This window comes from Pantherophis guttatus, chromosome 3, assembly GCF_059756535.1.
Source record: "Pantherophis guttatus breed Tessera chromosome 3, ASM5975653v1, whole genome shotgun sequence".
Lineage (NCBI taxonomy): Eukaryota > Metazoa > Chordata > Lepidosauria > Squamata > Colubridae > Pantherophis > Pantherophis guttatus.
In genome coordinates, this window is record NC_142065.1 from 147,508,527 (window position 1) to 147,529,313 (window position 20,787).

Consider the following 20,787-nt stretch of genomic DNA (forward strand, 5'->3'; position numbering starts at 1 on the left):
ATGGTTGCTTGGTTTGAAAGGACAAGAGTATTTCTGAGACTGAGAGAATCCAAAGAAAACAAAGAGTTGGAAAATCTTGTCGAGGATTTCTTTAATACAACCTTGGTAAGCACATAGAAAGAACAACAAAACTATTATCTGGTGGTCTTTCCCTATTAATATATATCCATGTGGCTATATCCATGTTGCTTGTATCTTTACAACTTATATTGTTTTGTATTGTTTCCTAGTATGATTTGATTGCTTATTAGTATCCTATGACTATCACTAAGTGTTGTATCTTATGATTCTTGATGAATATGTTTTATTTTTTCTTTATGTACACTGAGAACATATGCACCAAAGACAAATTCCTTGTGTGTCCAGTCACACTTGGCCAATAAAGAATTGTATTGTATTGTATTGTATTGTATTGTATTGTATTGTATTGTATTGTATTGTATTGTATTGTATTCTATTCTATTCTATTCTATTCTATTCTATTCTATTCTATTCCATTCCATTCCATTCCATTCCATTCCATTCCATTCCATTCTAATACTTGTCATTATGAAGCAACTGACTTACAGATCTCTTTTTTTCTGAGTGGGGTTGAAAAGACTTTTGGGGTCCATTGATTTCTTTTGTGGTTCACTTAGGGAGTTTGGCACAAATTCATCTTCCAGTATCATCAGACCTAGCATGCTCCGTACTCATTACCTGCTACATATAATATATATCCCATCTTTTTATTATGGCAAGTACTCTGGGAGTACTCACTAGAACATTGGGAGCAGTTGTCAATCATAAATATGTTGTTGTAATGATGTACAATAGGAACTGACTCTTGAGTTATACAGTGAAGCCTCATTTTCACAGACTAATAGGGGAAAGGAGTATCAGTTGTTGCCCCAAACTACTCTATTGAAGAGTTCATTATTGCAGCAACACAAATTGAATTATTTATTTATTTATTTATTATTAGTCACATTTTTATGCCGCCCAACTCTCGAGGGACTCTGGGCGGCTAACAACAGAGAATAAAACAATGCAAACAATATCCCATACAAAAGTTTAAAAGAAAACGTTACAACCATTAAAACATTAAAAAAACATTAAAAATTTACATGACTATATACTGATAATATTAGTGTATAGATTGCATAAAGTAACACAAGTGTTTGAAACTTCTGTATTCTTGCTAAATATCATATACTGACTTTTAATATGTCCATTCTATCTCCTGTTCCTTCCTTTCTCCTCAACATCTTCCTTTTAGATTATTGGCAAAAACAGCACTGAAGGTCAGTTACTAAATAGTGTTATAATTACTGAATAGTCAAAGTGACATTCAGATTTTGGGACTGTAGTCTATGCATATTGAGTTGTAGCATATTGAAATGTAGAATCTACATTTGAGTAAACGTAGGATGAGTCTTTGTGGATTTTATTGTTGGGTCTGCATGAAAAGGTATTATGAGTCATTTTGAGGGGGCGGGGAAAACCATAAATAAGGCTGCAAATTTTATTTAGCATAATCATTAAAATGCTAAAGCTAATTGATTCCAGTGGCGCTGCTCCAGCCAATCAGTTAGGAAGTTATGGGGGCAATTTGTTGTTCCATATTATATACATTAGACAGAAAATAGCTTCAAAAATTCAACTATGGATTTTTCTTCTTATAGCTTGACTTGTTTCAATATCTCAAAAGCTACACTCCTGAATTAAACAGCGATATGCAGTTATGAGTTAAAAGGAGATGATTGGCTCAAATTTGACATTTCATTATAGCTTTAGATGGAAATACTATTTAAAATAAAGGACTAAAAAGTAAACCTCATAAAACTGTTAGGAATATTAAAAATCAATTAGAAATAGTGTGCGATTGTTAGTACTATCAATCCTACCACCTTTTCTTCTTTAATCTATATAGGAAGAAAACAGTTGCTTGACTCGTTCATACAACACCTGGGTTATTTAGCCATGGAATCTAATGCGAATTACGCCCTTCGACAGGAGGTTAGTTTAAAATCCATATAGCAAACTTTAAGGCATGAAATCATTATCAATTTTTATCAGCTTGCAAATTTCTATTACGTAGGAGAGCACTTTTGATCAGATTGGGATAGCTGAGCTTTATTTCCTGTCTTTTTTCTTTATTTCTTTCGATCACTAAATCCAAGGCTCTGAGAACATTAAATACACTTTTGGCTAATGTCACTCGTGAGGAGAAGAAGGCCTTTGCTGCCTCTGAAGAGATGTGCTTGCTTATGTAAGTCAACTTTTCATGTCAGGATTATATTTTTATTTATTTTTCACATTCCTTTATTGCCTGTCTCCCTCAAAGATATTTGAAGAATATCCCTTCTCCCTTTGACTTCATTTCCTGCAATAGTGTTTAAGAGATTGTATTTCTTAACCACTGCCATGAGTGACTTGTAAAATTAATAACAGCAGGGTATATAAATAAAAATCTTATTTTCTGTCTTAATTGGTTGTATTTACCAGTTTTTCAGGGTTTTTTTTTTTCTGAACTGAAAAAGAAGGATGCAAATCGTTAATTATGATTAAGTCTGGAACTGGTTCATTTGTCTTGCTTTTCTGCTTACATTATTAGACAAACATTTGAATAGTTAATATAGACCCAATTGATCCTGGGTTTTTCCCCCCTAAAAAATATGAGCAATTTAGCAATAGATCCTCTGCAGTCCATTGGGTTACATTAGTTTGTTTTAAATTTTGACGTGTTTGCATTTTACTTCTAAAAAAATTTAATCTCAGATTACTGCTTTACTCTTTCAAGACATCAATGTTATTAATGGGTTATGTTGTTTCAGGAAGGAACTTGTGAAAACTGTTCAGGATATTGGTGGTAAGAAATGTTTGATATCTTGATCAGAGCTGGGGAAATTCTGAAATGAAAATAAAGAGCTGGAATTTAAGATTGTGAACAGAGAGGGAGAGAATTTCAGGAGAGTCAGGAGAGTCCTTCACCATGCCTTGCCTAAGAATTGGAAATAAAATTTTTACCTTTATTTTTAACTTTATTCTTCATGGTGCACTATCTTAGTACATTTAGTAGATTGACATTTGGCCAAAAGGTAATAACGACAGCAATGGGAGTCGGTATGGATCAATGATGAAGGTGCTGGGCTAGAAACCAAGAGGCTGAGTTGCAGAAGTATTATGCTCACTACCTTGAGCTGGGCTGAGAGCCAGTTTGAAGTACTGGTCAAAGTACCAGGATAAAAACTGGGAGATTGTGAGTTTTAGTTCCGTCTTGGACACAAAACAAAATATGTGACCTTGGGCCAATCATTTTCTCTCAGCCCTAGGAAGGAGACAAATCCTAGAAAAAAACTGCCAAAAAAAACCTGCAGGGACTTGTCCAGGCAATTTCTCAGAATTGGATTTGACTGGATGGAATAAAAAAAGTAATGTAGGCAAAAAAAAATTCAATTTAAACTTGTGATGCAAAAAAAAGGGGAGGCAAAAAGGTTTTCAATTTAAACTTGTGATGCAAAAAAAAAAAGGCGAAAGGTTTTCAATTTAAACGTGATGCTATGAATAGAAATGAGTTTCTTCCTGCTTTGAAAAGATTATTTGCGGGCTTGCGTGGGGGTAGCTAAGTTTGCTATTTTGAAAAAAAATCTTCTTATTTTTTCCTATAGATTATGATATTCAGGTTGCTTTTGTTGAAGCCTTGTTTAGGATGATGTTGAAAAAGTGCCGAGATGAAATGGTACACAGTTGGTTTGAAGATCAATATGTCACTAAGGTTTTTAGAGAAATCAAGGATGAAGACTTTGAGACAGTAAGGGTTTTGTGATTCATATCAGAAATAAAGTCATGGGGAAGGGGAGAAAGGAAATAAAATAATGGGGAAGGGGAGAAAGGAATCAGACAGCAGTGGTTGTTTTTAAATTTATAGGTCAGTAATACAGAACATACAATGGTACATCGCTACTTATTGTTAATTGGTTTCCAGGAGGCACGATGACTACCAAAAGCAATGAGTTCTAAACATTTTTTCCCATAAGAAATAATGTAGTGAGTCACAAGACAGCCAACATCGACAAGTTTTAGGTTGTGCATTGAATACCAAACAAACGCTGAGTACTGGGACAAAATTTTCACGTCAAAATGCATTGAGTACCAAATTCACTGAGTTTCAGAGCAGTTGAGTACCAAGGTACCTCTGTATAACAATTCAGATTTGAATTTCAGCTTTGGGTATTCCTCACTTTTAAAGTGGGGGAATAATGGTTCAGCAGAGTTTCACATCCCTGCAAAAGGCTATTCATAATTCACTTTTAGGATAATTTGTGCTAGAATAGAATAGAATAGAATAGAATAGAATAGAATAGAATAGAATAGAATAGAATAGAATAGAATAGAATAGAATAGAATAGAATAGAATAGAATAGAATTCTTTACTGGCCAAGTGTGATTGGACACACAAGGAATTTGTCTTAGGTGCATATGCTCTCAGTGAACATAAGGAGAATAAAATACATTAATCAAGAATAAAAAGTTACAACACTTAGTGTTAGTCAAGTTTACTAATAAGCTATCAAATCGTACCAGGAAACAAATAAAACAATATAATTGAAAGATACAAGCGACATGGTTATAGTAATAAGTGGGAAGAGATAGATACTAGTAAGGAAGAGAATAATAATAATAATACATCCTTAAGTTATTTGACAGTGTTGTGGGAATTAGTTTTTAAGCAGAGTGATGGCATTTGGGAAAAAACTGTCCTTGTGTCTAGTGTGCACTGTGCAGTGCGGTTTTGGTGTGCAGTGCCCTATAACGTCTTTTTGAGGGTAGAAGTTGAACTTCTACCCTCAAAAAGACTAGTTAGATTAGTTAGCTCAACTAACTAATTTAGTCCAACTAATTACACTAGTTAGCTTAGCTTAGTGAACCTAAGCTAACTAATAGTCCATTATAATTATCACACAAATATTTTGCATATTATCTTGAATACCACTGGAGAGAACATGTACTTTCTATAGTATTCCCTTCTCCTCAACTTGGCAGGAGAGCATTTTTTTAAAATAAATGTAACGTTCTGTTTTCCGTCTTCACTTCAAGGATAGCAGAAAGCTTCTTAATGAATTAAATGAAAGACTTGGTGATAAAAGAAGGTAAGTGTTTCCTATGAACCTTTCCCAGATGGGCACAATGGCACACAGCTTAGTCTGCCAATAGGAATTTATTAAAGAGAGAAACATGCTAGCTAACAATTCGGTATTAACTATTATTTCAAATGATTGGAAAGGTTTTTTTTAATTTCAGCATTGACCATTTGAGATAGTAAGGGTAAGTAATGCAAGATATTCAATATCGGCTGCATTTTTATACAAAACTTCCCCCAAAATAAGACCCAACCGGAAAATAAGTCCTAGCGTGATTTTTCAGGATGCTCGTAATATAAGCCCTACCCCCAAAATAAGCCCCAGTTAAGATTGTCAGCCAGATGGATGCATTTAGTACCGTATTTCCCCAAAAATAAGACCTAACCAGAAAATAAGCCCTAATAGGTCTTTTGGAGCAAAAATTAATATAAGACCAGGTCTTATTTTCGGGGAAACATGGTAGCCCAATTGATGTTCTTGAAACAAATGATTCCTGTAGTTTTATAATATTTAAGGCCATAGGTACAATATGAATTATTCTTTAATGCCATTAATATCCTCTTGAACTTTTAAAAAATCTTGAAAGCACAAACTTTTGAAAAAGTGAGGGCTGTCTCATTCATGCAGGATCAGGAAACATGTTCCTTTAAAAAAAAAAGTGTGGATATCCAATTTTGAATCACATCAATATGCTGATACTATCAAGTGGTATGAGATGCAGTAATGTCAGAAGTTGATTGTCAGGAAGATTTGTCCTTTTTCCATGCCAGTTTCATTGCCCCCCTGCCACACCAGTGCAGAAAACAACCATATTGGCAAGCTATCTTACTTAATTTGGAGTTCTGATATTACCTTAAGCAGTGCGGAAAGGGAAGTGCCTGTCTTAATGAAGTGTGAATTGCTGATGAAGCATGGAATTAGATGTGGGCTTGCTTTATTTTCCACCACATGTTGACATAAGATAGTGCTGACCTTCCCTAAAAATCTCCAAACAGGTTTGCTAGCCCAGGATAAATCACTCTTTCTCATGTTGTGTCTTGCTAAGTTAGATATTTTGCTAAGAACACTTCACATAGATTTGCTTCTTAAGTCATGAGAAAACTTCATGGATAACATGGTGTTATGTTTGTTAGTAATGCCTCTCTTCATTTGTATGCTTGAATCATACCTGCCAGCACTATTCCTATGAATTGTTTAGGAATTTTTTTATGTATTTAGGCCATATTCAGTACAATAGAGCAAAAGATAAATGTTCTCAAGTTCACTTGTAAAACCACCTAGATGTAGGTTGCTTTGAAGCACCTTACTGTCTTAGTAAATACTGTGATTAATATAATTTTAAAAACTCTAGATCTAGTGTTATTTTGTGATGGGTATAGATTTGTTGCATTTTTGAAGGTTCAGGATGAAGTATGTTTGGCAGGTCTGAGGGCCTAATCCAAAGATGGCTTCCAGGCTTGACAGTATGTCTTAACAGGGGGACAGTACATTGCTGTATAGATCCAGATTGGCTTCAATTGATAGTTTAGATAAGCTTGATCTTCTCTGGTTTAATCTTTGCTTATCATTTAAGCTTTTACAACTTGAAAACCTCTAGATCAGTGTTTCTCAACTTTGGTAGCTTGATTCTGGGAGTTGAAGTCCACCCATCTTCAAGCTTCCAAGGTTGAGAAACACTGCTCTAGATGAATTAGGCCTGAGTTCCAAGCCATGCCCACTATATCTATTCTAGAAGCAGATTGGAATAGAAATTGCGTTTCAGGATCAATGAAAATTTTCTTATTTTTCAGGATCTATTCAATTCCGTGTAAAGCTGCTTATACTGAACTGATGGAGGTAATGAAGCTAACAATTACATTGTGATGTTATGAAATATTGGAAGTATAGAGATTTTAATAGGGTTGTTTATAATAATCTATTCTTTCTAGTTTAATAATGGGATAGCAAAAGTGTTATTTGGGGGAAATTAATTTAGGGAGAGAGAGCTGATGAAGGTGAAACAAGATGTGAAAATATTTTTATGTAACTTTGAGAAATAAAGGTTCTTCTATTCCCATCCCATAATTGTGATTCTTTTTGTTACTATTCCTGATTTCTTGGGTGTATGATCTTTTCAGCTGTCGAATAAAAGTGTTAAAAACAGTTCTCAGGAACACTTGATGCATATAATTCCACCCATTCTTGAATACTATATGAAAATAAAACTTGCAAATAATAAGTACAAGTGCAAAATTGCAAATAAAATTGGTATTTTGCAATTTCTTATTTTAAAGCTACTGAAGAAAAAGTACTTGGGTTTTTGTGGGACGTGTCATTCTTTCTACGACGTTGTTTTATAATACTTATTAGAATTATGTTTTATTGAGGTCTGAAGTGCCTCTTGTACCCACAGCTTCAGAAATTGCTTCCAAAAATTGCATATATTCGGCTAGTACTAAATATTAAAGCTAATCACCTTTAATTCATTATGCAACAAGGAGTCAGGTAACTTATATTTTGCTAAACACTGACTTCATTGGGAATTAATTGTTTTGAAGAAGGAAAAGCTTTCAGAAGCTTTACTATCCCTTCAGCTGATGCCTTAGGAAACCTCGGGAAACTAAAGCAGTAGAAATTCTCTTGAGGGCTCTGTGCAAGAGAAGGGGAGTAGCTGAGGCTCTCTAACAGGTAGCATTGTACTATATAACTTCTTTCTTGGGTTTCCAAAATGCAAAGTTATGTTGTACTGGATTTCTTTGAGGGGTAGAAATCAAATTGAGACTTCTTCCTTTTATATCCAAGTTAAAGAAACCCGCAGATGACAGACTAGAAGACTTTTGGATTGACTTCAATTATGGAAGTGAGAGCATTACATTCTATTCAGAGAGCCTAGAGGTAAAATTATATTTTTTAAAATGGGCCTTTGTTTACTTATTTACTTATTACTTAGCTGCCATTAACATGACTTTTATCTCAAATATTGTTTTTCAGGACATACTTTGGGAGTCAGTAAGATTGCCAAAGGAAGACATCAGCAGTTATTACCTACAGGGTAAGTCCATGAGAGATTACTCTCAGTAGAAATATTTATGCTTAAATTGAGTTTTTGAAAACGTGTGTCATTTTTGGTTGCGCTTATTAAGCATCTTGAAAACGCCATGGCAGAAGTACATATCTCCACTGCTTCTCTGCTGCAGTGCCAAGGCTTTGAGCACAAGATTATTTCCACCCTTCTCCAGGGTTATCTGGAACACTGTTGAATGTGTGTATAACTTCCCCCACCTCTACATTAAGGAGCTGTGAATATGCCATATGTAGAGTCACCTGGGAATAAAGTTGCACGTTGGCTAAAAAGCTGCTTCCCTTCTCCCAGAATCAAGAAATCTAATTTCTCTCACAGTTGCAATAGAAATGGTCATAAAAGTGCAGAGCATAGCGATTAGAGAGGTCTGTGGTGAACCAGAAGATTGTTGATCTCTGAAGTCTTCTCCTCCATATGCCTTAGAACAGAGATTAGCAATCAGCCACATGCAGCTCTTTGGGCCCTCTGCTGTGGCTCCCTGTCAGGTGATCCTACCACTGGCTGGCCCTCCCCTCCCAGTCACTCCTCGCCTGGCCTGAGAAGGTAAGGGCCACAGCGGGGGATGGAGAAGCGGCCAGGGCAGAGACAGAGAGATACAGAGAGAGGGAGGGGGAGAGGGAGGGGGAGAGAGAGAGATGTCAAAAGGATTTTGTGGTTCACAGTGTTTTTTAACAACTGGTTCTCTGTCCTAATGACTGGCTGGGTAGGTGTGGCTAGGGGAGTCATGTGACCAGTGGAAGTGAGTGACATCGAGTTGGCCATGCCCACCCAGGTTTTGTAGCTCCCAGTATTTTCTTTTCTGTGGGAAATGGGTCCAAATGGCTCTTTGAGTATTTAAGGTTGCAGACCCCTGCCTTGGAAGGTTTGTATTGCAGTAAGAGTAGGCATAATACAGTAGAACCTCTGGTCATGACTATAATTAGTTCCATAACTTTGGTCACAAACCAATTTGGTCATGACCTGAACCTAATTTTGGAAATTTGGTGCTTACCAAAAAAAATGGTGCGGAAGAGGAAATCGGTCGTGGAAAAAAAATTGTGAATTTTTTGGTCGGAACCCAATTTGGTCGTGGTCAGAAGCGTTTGTGACCAGAGGTTCTAGTGTATTTGTATGCCAGAACACCTAAAGTCAACCTGGAGTTTCCTTAACAGGCTCCATCATGGGGATATGTTCTCAGCAAATGATTAGCAAGGCATCTTCATGAATGGCACAAGTACAATTTAAAAAACTGTCTCATTTCAGTCCATTTGGAGTTAGTCTTGTATAGACTGCAAATTAACAGAGATAAATAAAGCCACCTTGTGCCCTTGTATGAATAGGTGGCAATAAAAATTTTCTCAAATAAAAAATAAATAAAGCCAGTTAAGTTCCTTGCTCCTTTCATATTTTTAAACAAATCATATGCAAGGTGATGTTTCTTTTATATATGTCTATATGGATTGGTTGGTTGGTTCTAAAGTGTCACAGAATTCTTTGAGTTAATTGACAGAAGAATATCTGAGAGATGGAAGAATATTTTGATTTCTGAGAAAAGTTTCTTGATCTATGACAGCTCATTTTGTGCCTTGGATATTCTGAGGTGTGGAGATCACTATTTGGTATTTTGTTTCAAACAGCAGAATATGCCACACTGATCCTAGTGCCTAATAAGTATTATAGGATGCTTCATTGAAGCTATTCCGAGACAGTTGCCGATTGTGGGAATGACTAGAAAATGCATGTGTTTTTTTTCTTTTGCATAAGAAGAAGAAGAAGAAGCAGAAAAGATTCTTATAATCGCCATGAGAAAGTCTGTTGTGATCAACAAAGCAGAAAACACCAAGATCAGAATTCACTTTGATAACCGGTTTGATGTTTTAGCACCACTCCTTAAAGCTATTGGAAAAGATAAAATGGTAAGGAGTTCAAGATGTGTGTGTGTGTGTGAGAGAGAGAGAGAGAATTGTCCATCAACTTTTGTCTAATAAAAACTCTATAGGTTTTTACAGTTTTGTATCAAACTAAGCTGTTATTTTTGGTTTGAATATTGTTAGAAATTTCGCTCAAAGTATTCGTATGAATATTCTTAATGGATAGTTGGTTGTAATGTTATAAATAATCTTCACAAGTATTTTTAAACATTACAGTCAGTAGTCTTTGCATTGTTTTTTTACTGTAATCTTCTCTAATGCTAACTTTCTCTAGAGAGCAAGACATGTTTGATCTGAAGGGACATCTTAAAATATTTTATTTTAAGGTAAGGGGGGGAAGCTTTTGCTCTTCTGATACCCCTTCTATTTGTAAGAGTTACCAAAAGAATTAGGATATATAATAAAATTAGAAAATTATTATATATCCTAATTCTTTTGGTAACTCTTACAAATAGAAGGGGTATCAGAAGAGCAAAAGCTTCCCCCCACTTACCTTAAAATAAATTATTAGTCCATCTACAAACTTAGTCCATGAATGGCAAAAGGGTCTATCTCTGAGAAGGCTTCTAAAAACTGATCTAAGCTGATAAAAAAAACCTAGTTTTGAGGCAGGATTTAGAAACAGTAAGTGGTATAGGAAATATATTTGCATTAGCTATATAACCCTGGTAGTTTTGCTTAGCTGAGAAATGTTATAAAAAATCCTTAAACGGATGACACCTCTGTAGATGGAACATAACAGAACCTCTACATTTGGGCACATATGAGATAGACAAGGCTGAAATCTTCTCTTCCAATGAAGAGAAAGTGCACGTGGAATGCACATGCCTGATGAATCTTCTTTTTATTGATGAAATTGGCCAATCAAAACTTTTGAGAAGTAACAGCACCAAAGTTTTCCAAATCTTTGGTTAATTTCTTAAGTTGCTTATCAACTCTGTTGCATTCTAGTACTAGGAAGTAGCAGAAAATTTCACTCACTCTTCATCTAATGAATCAGTTGTCCTCTGAATTGAACCAAGAGAAATTGTGAAAAAAAAATATTTCAGGGACCCTAATTTGACAACTGAGTTCGATAAAAATGCTTACTAGACAATCAGCTAATGGATATTCCTCTGTTTAAATTTAGAAAGCATTCACTAAAACTCAGGAATATGATTACTACAGACTTTTATAGGATTGGTTAAATCTGTTATTTTTTCCTGAGAGAGATTTCTTTCTCCGTATTAAACTTTTCTTTTCCAATAACTTAATTTGATAGATAATATTGAATGAAGAGGAGGATGCCAACCAAGGGCAAACTGCAACAGGTGAGTGGGAATTAATGCCAATGGAATCCTTTTTCAGGTTGTCTTCTTGCCTGATCATAAGCAAAAAGAGGTGTGAGCATTCTTGACAGTGGCACCTTACAGGGAGTTTCCTGGACAGAAACACTTATAAGCTTTGATGGTTCCAGATAGGTGGGTGGGTGGAGAGGGAGAGGGAGATACCTGGATGGGTGGGTGGGTGGGTGGAATCTCCTATGTTTTTCTAATTTTCCTGGATCTTGACTGCTTAGAGAGAGAATGCATTTCTCAGATTTTCAATCTGAATCTTGAGTCTTAACATTATCTTCTTCATTTCCCCTATCTACTTCCTGGTTGCCCACAAAAGAGAAGTTTATATAACATAGTAAGGACTTGAAAGAGCTAAAAAGGGATTGAAAGATACATACAGTAGTAGTAGCAGTGTACTAATAGTAGTAGTAGCAGCAACAATAGTGATAGTGATGCTGATGTATTTTGCTAAAGTAAATGTGTCTCTCATAACATTGTTGGGTTTTTTGTGATAATACTTTTTTGCTCTGAATGCTTTTTCACTCTTTTTATAAATAGCTGCCTCAACGAATTTCAGCTTGTCGAACACTCCAGGTAGGTGTTGAGAAAGTTATTCTCAAATCAAGTAGCAGATTCATGATTACTACAGGGCACATCCATTTATCTTTATGGACAACACTTTGGACATGATTTTCTACTGTCAAGTTGTGGAAATTTTTTCTGACCTCCTTGCGTAGCCTACTGCCTTATTCTTTGTGGTTGCCAATCCAACTACTAAAACAGCTTGACTTCCATGCCCAGAACATTCAGGCAGATGCTGTCATCATCCATAGAAAATATAAATTAGGTAAACCTGTTGAAAGCCATAAATTGATTTCAACAATCTGTTTATTTATTTATTTATTTATTTATTAATCAAATTTCTATACCGAAGGACTCAGGGCGGTGAACAGCCAAGATAAAATACAGATAATACAAATATTAAAAATCCCTTAAAATTATTAAATTATATTATTAAAATTATTAAATATTTTGGCCGAAACATGTCAAAAAATGTCATCCTTCTGACATATCCTATTGACATTCCATATATGTGACTTCCCATCAGTTCCAGTCAGACAGTGTGAGCCTATTTGTCTTTGCAGTTGTAATGAACTTCTTTCATGTCCTTTAGACATCAGGATTTTCAAAGAGTGGAAGCGTCCACTTTTCAATCCTTGTTTTCATAGCCAGTATTTATGGAGATCAAGGAGGAGACACAGTATAATAGTCACTTCATGTTTCTGGTTAGAAATAGTTTGCATTCCTTTGCCTTCTTGCTCCTCTGCCTTAATAGAAAGAATGAAAAGTTAAAATGAAATTTGGTCAGTGTTTGTGGCCACGCTTCAGTTCTCCTGAGATCCATCTCTCTTTCATATGTCTTTAGTCAGTAGCCTGTTTAAGGTGTTGGCTGTACTAATGTATTTGATGATAGAAATAACCTTGCTTCTGCTTAAAACTGAGATAATGTGAAATAGCCAACAGCTCATGCCCCACTGAATCAGTTTTCTCAGTAGACATTCAGCTTACAAGTGAAGATGAGTTATGGCAAAGAAGTGCCAAAGGGGGTGAGAAGGGAGAATGAGAGAGTGTGGGAGATTTGAAATGCAAAGAGCCCTTGTTAGATTTACTCTTGAGCATAGTACAAAACATACGAAAACCCAAGGCAACAATTTCTACTGTTTGAAAAACTCTTTGTCACTAGAAACTTACCATATTTTTCAGAGTATAAGAAGCACTTTTTCCCGCCCTAAAAGAGGGTGAAAATTTGGGTGTGTCTTATACACCGAATGTAGCCCCGCCTACCTGCTGGCCTCAAACCTTTGGCCTCTGCCTCCCAGCAATTTACCTTCTTGCAGCAAGCAGAAAACAGCCCGTTTCAGCTTCAGCACAGCCTGATTAGCACAAGCAGCTGATTGTCGGTTGGATTGGCCTCCTGACCCTTAGCTATTTCAGGCTGCAGGGATTGCCATTGCCTATTGCTCCGCAGGCCTCCGCTGTTTGCTGCAAGGAGGAAAATTGCTGGGAGGCAGACTTTTTTTTTCTTGTGCTAATCAGACTGTGCTAAAAATGAAATGAAACTAAAGCAAGCTGTTTGCTGTTTGCTGCAATGAGGCAAATTGCTGGGAGGCAGTCAAAATTTTTTTTTCCTGTTTTCCTCCCCCAAAAAGGTAGGTGCATCTTATAGTTTGGAGCGTCTTATACTCCGAAAAATACGGTAGTTCTGATATTTAACTGAAAATGTCCTCCTTGTGATTTTTATGTGCTGATTCAATTCCTGGTGTCGGGGCAACGAAGAACAATTCTGCTCTGTCTTATATGACAGATGTTTAGAAAGTCTCTATAAATAGAGGAGATAGTTATTTGCAAGACTATCTTGTGAAGGGTGATGAAAATGGTGAAGGGTATATCACTTCTCTGTATCTGCATCATTATGAGATATCTTATTAGTGGTCAGGCCTACCTTTTTGAGAAAATTAGGGAACCCCGATAAATATCAAAGGATTCATTAGAAACTATAGGCAGTCCTCGACTTACGACCACAATCAAGCTCAACATTTATGTTATTAAGTGAGGATTTGTTAAGTTTTTGTCCCATTTCACCACATTTCTTGCCACAGTTGTTAAGTGAATCAGTGCCATTGATAAGTTAGTAACCTGATTGTTAAGTGAATCTGGCTTCCCCATTGACTTTGCTTGCCAGAAGGTGACAAAAAGGTAATCACATGACCCTGAGATGCTGTAACGATCATAAGTATGAACCAGTTGCCAAGCATCTGAATTTTGATCATATGATCATCGGGATGCTATAACTGTGAAACATGAAAAGTGTCATAAGTCACTTTTTTCAGCGCTTCTGTAACTTTGAATGGTCACTAAATGAACTGTTGTAAATCAAGGACTACCTGTACTGCCCTGGAACACATGTGGGCTGTGAAGTCAGTGAGTTGCAGTTCCAAAAATCTAGACATCTCTAGATTGGAGAAGGCTGGTCTATAGTAGTTGATTTGGATAAGCTTTCCTGTTGACCATTTTACACTGTTTCTTGCCCTTGAATATTTTTAAGATATGGCAATAGTAAATAATATTGCTTTATTACAGGAAATATTCAGCTGGAGAGAAAAGAAGATCATGCAGAAATAGATTCTTTATCAGATATTCTGACATCGCACCAAAGCAATGAGTCCGTTACTCCTGTAATAGTAAGTATATTTGCAGCTTAGAAAAACTTGGATGAATTATGATTGCCAAGGTCTGTCCTGTGCTTTGTTGCAAATGACGAATGAAAAAAAGAAAAGCAATTCTCCCAAATCTCCAGCCTCATCAGCCTGCTATTGAGAGAAGAACGACCATCACTATAAGGCTGCTAAGTTAGCAGTCAAGTTTAATGATCATCATCTTCATTTAACGACTCCATGATCCCTTGCGGAATGGAGTCTGGGCAACTGAATGGAGCTAGCAGAGTGTTTTAATGGCCGGATGCCCTTCCTGTTGCCAATGCGGAGTTTTGTTCAACAGATATATTCTCAATGTGCCCAGAGAGAGAAATATCTGCCTCTACCTAGGATTCAACTCACAGCCTCCTGATTGTGAGGCAAGAGTTCCACTTCTAGGCCACTGCACCACTCCAGTCAAGTTTAATGATGTAGGAATAAAATAAGAGGAAAGAAGAAGAACTGTAATAGAAATATTGCACAGCAATAGACATAGACATAAATCTTGAGGTCCTCTAATATTGATAATGCATTCCAAAATTTCCCATTAAATCTAGGGACAGACTAACAAACATAAAATTTATCCAATCAGTTTCATTTATCTTAGAAGGAATTGTTCAAGAAATTCAGAATGAATATTAGCCCCACCATATGTTTAGTGAACGGTCAATTTACAAATACTTTTTGGGGACGGCCCAAATGGAAAAAAAGACCAAGGTATATAGCACTTGATGATCGGACAATTATTGATTGGACAATTATTTACCGTATTTTTTGGAGTATAAGACGCATCGGAGTGTAAGACGCAGCTTAGTTTTTGGGGAAGAAAATAGGGGGAAAAAATCTGCCTACCAGGTATTCATCTGGCTAGCGTCCTTAGTCTGGTCAGCTTCAGCACATTAGTTTGCTGGTTTTTATCCCCTGCTTGGGGATAAAAAACAGCTTCTAAAGCACAACTCATCTTTGGAGAGAGAAGCAATGAGAAAAGCAGTCAAACAATGGAGATCGCTTCACTCGCTAGCGCCTTGTTAGGGCTGAAAAAAAGCTTCAAAAAAGCTACATTTGGAGTATACATTCAGCCTCTTTTAGGAGGGAAAAAAGTGTGTCTTATAGTCTGAAAAATACGGTATTTCCCACTGAGCAGAAAAACAACAGGTTGATTATTCTGTTATCTGCTATAGAACTGGAAAAGAACACCTGCACTTTTTAGTTTTTAAGAACTATTTCTCCCCAGTTAAGATTTTTAAAAACTCCCTGGGTTAATGGCATTAATAATATGAATGGTATTGATTATCCCCTTATCTAGAAGAAAATAACTATTCCAGCAGCAACTGTGGTCGATGGAGAGAAAGAGAGCCAGCAACTGGAAAACAAAGATGGCTTCCAAGGTCAGAGCAGCCTTCCTGTTCTTTCATGTGATTCTTACCTCACAAGACTTACATTCTTAATCACATTAAAGCCAAAGAGATTTGTTTTAAAATAATGGGAGGAAGCCTGTTGAGTCATGTTGGACATAAAAATAAATGCTTGTAAAATCTCTGGTTATTTTTATCCAGAAAGATGCAGCTGTGTCTTTTTTTTTTACTCCTTAAAAGCCTCCAGCAGTAGATCTTTGGTTTCTCCATCATCTTCATTAAATACATCGGCTGCTCTTCCATCCGCACAGAAGTTGAAACCTTCTCGGCTACAACCAAAGGATAAGGCTGAGTAAGTGTTCTAGCTGCACAAACTTCTTTGAAAAGAGATCTATGGAGAAATGTAATATTTGTAAATAACATATTTTTACCATAATACCGTGTTTATTTGAGACCATCTCTCTTTTTGGAAGTTCTCCAAATGTAGTAGATGGAATTGCATCTTAAATTAAGACTGGGCAATTTGTGGATTTAAGGGACTATATTTTCCACTAATTTCTACCACATGCATGACAGTGGTTAGGAAAGTTGTACTCCAGCATACTTAGGAGAGCCACATATTAACTGCTTTACAGATTGATCTTTACACCTGAACATGTTTCTCAATAGGTAGACACTGTGAATACTGGAGGATATCCGTAAACGTTTTCACTGCCCGTGACCGGAATGGTGCACTAGACGAGAAATGCTTAAACATGTCCATTGTATGTGTCCCAATATCCTAGAGTAGACTGTCCAGTGACACACAGAGGTCTTTAGAACAAGGAATGTTTTTTCCTACAGTTCCTCTCCCTGCCTTTTATGATCACTTATCAATGGAACTGCTACAGTATAATATTTATGCATGTTAGTTGAGAGCTGGCTTGAATCCCTACTCAAATATACAGTATATAAATCCCCTATCAATCAGTCATTCTATCTCAAAGCTATACACTGCTTTGGATTTGAAGACATAAAAATGTCCCAAGTGCAGAGGGCTGTAAACACAACACCTTTCAGTTGCTCCTTAGACCAGTGGCTTTATGGTATTGCTCATCGGTGCTGTTTGCATTTCCACAGACTCCAAAGCAGTTCACAGCCCTAGTAAATTTGTTTCTTCGTATCTGCTAATTAAATACTGACCTACAATAAAATATAGTACAAGATGTAGCTGATAATGTAGTAATTACAAGGAAGTTTTTCTATGTCAGGCAAATTCAAACTGGAAAGATGTTTTTGGACACACTTGAAATTATTACAGTTAATCCTCAACTTATGACCAGTCACTTAGCAACTGTTCAAAGTTCTGATGGACCTACTTGCAGGATATGCAGGATATGACCCAAATTTGAAGTTCTGTTGGTCAGTGCCCCCTCCTGCAGTCACATGAACATGTTTTATGACCATTTTGTCATAAATCAGCATTTATTCTAGTTTTTTGGCAAAACTGCACCCATACTGAACTATTGGACTGCAGTATTTGCTTAAGGACTGCTGCAACAAAGGTAATGTCTTACAAAGGTTTACAGCCCCTATAATTTTCCATTAAAACAGTGATAGGCAAATTCCATTAAGGTTTTAACTGGAGGACTTCCTATATTTCAGTGAGATCTGCCAATGTCACCCTTTTTGTACTGCTAAAATGTCTCAAATCAGAACGATACATTATTTGAAATAGTGTCAAATATTCTCTGCCACAGTACATTTCTAGAAAATGCGGTTGAATTTATTATTTTTTAAATGGATGCATTTTTAAATTGATAATATAAACAATTTTAACACTTTAAATTTAGGCTGATGTAGTCGTTGTAGAGTCTTGAGGCTAAAGAATTTCTTTTATTCTGTTATTTTTTCTGGCATGTAGTGAACCAGATGTGGAAGGAGAAGCTGATATCCACCTTAAGGAAACCCACCCTTTAGAGGTACAGTATGTTGTACCTAGCAACAGTGCCCTTTTCATCCTGGTGCTTTCCTGATGTGTTGGAAGTCAGCTCCTGTAATTTTCAATTAACCATTGTAGGAATTCATACCCAACACACACGAAGAGGTCACAATGTTGAGAAAGAGTGAATTTAGCATGGTTGCTTTGGGGAAAGAAATTTGCTTTCTTTGCTTTTTGTTTTTATTACTGATTTTAAATGATAATTATTTAATGGGAAAATAAAGTTGATTAAAACTTAGGCTTGGGCTTTGTAGGTTAACAGAAATGCTTGTCTTGTAAATCAACATTTATAAATACCTGAACCCCATTACTACCAGACTGAAGTGGCAAAAGGAATGGCAAGAACAAAGGTGGAAATTTGCAACAAATGAAGGATCACTGGTGAACTGGATGCTAGTTTAGGTAGCTCCAGTAAAAGAGAAATATATTGTAGCTCCGCAATATATGAATTGTGGAATCCTTGTAATTCTCTGAGATTTGTTGTTTGCTTGCAGATGTTTCTACCTACCCAACTAGGTAACATCATCAGTGTGAGTGAATGTCAGGTTTGCCACCAATAAAAATATCCTCCCCAGCAGCCAACACCCAAATAAGCAGGGATTAAGCAGGGATTAACACAAGGCAAACAGGCAGAAAACAATATCCTAATCAAAAAACGATCAAGGAAAAAAAAACCAAAATTGGCAGGACAAGCTATAGGATATAAACCCAGCACTCACTTGCACCGATGATGTTAACAAGTTGGGTAATTAAATGCCTGCACGCAAACAAGCTCAGAGACACCAAGGATTCCACAGATTAGATAGTAAAATAAGGAGGAAATGATAGTGCCAATAAAAAGAATCCACAGGGTGAGATCCTGGCAATTCGTCGCTGTTGTTTTTTCCCTTTGCAAAAGTTGAACTGATTCTGCAAGAAACTGCTTTTGCTGCTATGATATAAACAGCTTAATGGTATCTCCAGGGCCTGTTTTTTTGTTTGTTTGTTTGTTTGTTTTTGTTCCCTTCTTCCTAGCATTTTCCAACAAGTGCATGAACTGCTTATTTTTGTCCAAAACTTTTTGAAGCAAAATAAATATTTTGGAAATTGTAAACCCATGGCTCTGTCTTTCTGTTCCAGGGTGATATCCTAGAGAAGAAAAAAAGAGCAAGAGGTTCAAGTAAGCAAATGGTGGAAGCAAAGTAAGAAACTGTTTTTAAAGTTCTTTTAAATGGACACACAGAAACATATGAAGTCACAGTAGCTTACATTAAGCCTAAGATTTCCATCACAGTATCAGAGGAAATAATGTATTTATAGTTTAGCGAGGGTGAACTTTCACTCCTGTTAAAAATACACAGAACTGATATGTAAGAGGCTTTTATTGTCATTAGTGTCACAAGAACACTTTAGTTGAGTCAGTATCATAATGCACCTCTTGAATGATCAGATGGAAAGCTACTAGAAATCCTATCTTAAAACAGCAGTCCACATTTTACAGCCTCCAGACCTTTTCAAAATGGCCACTGGTATCTGACAAAGAGAGGAAGTATGAAATATATGAGTAGTAACTTATCAAATCTAATTTAGCTAAAGTTGTTTGTGCCAGTGTCACAGTTCCGAGCCCAGCCAGTAAGAAATGAGGCCACACCATTGGTAGAGCAATTCCCCTTTACTGGTCTCTCTACTTGGCATGCAGTGAAATGGGAATCTAGCCAGCATTACCGGCTTCCACCGGCCAGCTGATTATGAGAGCTCCCACCCTGATGGGTTGCTCCAGGCCTGCTCCAGCAAAGACTCTCCGGCCATTGCTGCTTCATTCTTCCCCCTCCAAGTCTGTCTGCCCCCCCCCTCTGTGTGCCCATCACTCGACACCCAGTAGTGCACCCCAACTGACCTTCTTCCCCCTTCTCACTCTGGCAACTTTGAAGCAATGTGCAGGGCGTAGCAGTGATGTCGCCATCTCGGATGTTGACAGCCAGTCTATTGACTATATTATCATGGACCAGTCTACAGTCTATTCTTTAATAGACCTTCCACTGAATCATTCAACTTAAGTCTGAAAAAGGTTGAAGCACTCTTGTCATAGAGGCACAGTCAGTTTTTCTGTGCACTTCTGGGAGTGTTTTGTTTTTGAGAAAGCCTGATCCTCTATACTCATAGTGCCCTTTGTATGTATGTATGTATGTATGTATGTATGTATGTATGTATATTCCATTGACTTTGAAATTGCATTGGAAAATAATCAGTGACTTATACAAGGCATTTATTTTTTTTAGGATGGATGAATATGAATTTCACTTTTCATCTGGTTCAAGCACACATGATATGGTAAAGATGTAATTAAACCATTATTTCAGTGGGGAGTGTTTACAGGCAAATTGATTGATGGATTGATGGCTTACATTCTATCAGGTTGCTGTGGACTCTTCAACAATCCCAGATAAAATTTCTTCAGAAGAATATCCAGAAACAATATTAGTTGTGTCCTTCATCTCCTCTATCCCCATATTTCTAGTCATTGTTAATGGTTTCAGTCATCTTAAATTCAGTTCCTTTTTATTTATTTTCCCAGTGCGGCATAAATAATTCATTACCAGTAGTAAATTTGAGAAGAGTTCATAATCAAGTTCTGTCATAACTTAGTAAATATCTCATTCTTTGCAGGATGAAGGTTCACCTAAGACTGTATCAAGAATCTACATAAATGCCTAATTTCATACCTATTTAACAATATATAGTATTTAGGTTCAAAATGTTGTGATTTACCAGCTTTATTTCCACAGCTTTGGAAAAAATTAATTAATT

At 36.5% G+C, this 20,787-nt stretch overlaps 1 protein-coding gene across 1 annotated transcript in view; it reads left to right on the plus strand.

Moving 5' to 3' along the window:
- Positions 1–20,787, plus strand: part of SYCP2L (synaptonemal complex protein 2 like) — a 36,514-nt gene continuing 15,727 nt past the window's right edge. The window contains exons 1-19 of the mRNA XM_087890742.1: positions 1–105; positions 1,259–1,283; positions 1,913–1,998; positions 2,163–2,251; positions 2,817–2,851; positions 3,651–3,793; positions 5,080–5,132; positions 6,914–6,959; positions 7,905–7,997; positions 8,094–8,154; positions 9,934–10,079; positions 11,356–11,404; positions 11,969–12,004; positions 14,552–14,652; positions 15,971–16,052; positions 16,260–16,371; positions 17,923–17,980; positions 19,120–19,181; positions 20,259–20,310. Of these exons, the coding sequence (XP_087746868.1) occupies positions 1–105; positions 1,259–1,283; positions 1,913–1,998; positions 2,163–2,251; positions 2,817–2,851; positions 3,651–3,793; positions 5,080–5,132; positions 6,914–6,959; positions 7,905–7,997; positions 8,094–8,154; positions 9,934–10,079; positions 11,356–11,404; positions 11,969–12,004; positions 14,552–14,652; positions 15,971–16,052; positions 16,260–16,371; positions 17,923–17,980; positions 19,120–19,181; positions 20,259–20,310 (1,434 nt within the window). The remainder of the gene's footprint in view (positions 106–1,258; positions 1,284–1,912; positions 1,999–2,162; positions 2,252–2,816; positions 2,852–3,650; positions 3,794–5,079; positions 5,133–6,913; positions 6,960–7,904; positions 7,998–8,093; positions 8,155–9,933; positions 10,080–11,355; positions 11,405–11,968; positions 12,005–14,551; positions 14,653–15,970; positions 16,053–16,259; positions 16,372–17,922; positions 17,981–19,119; positions 19,182–20,258; positions 20,311–20,787) is intronic.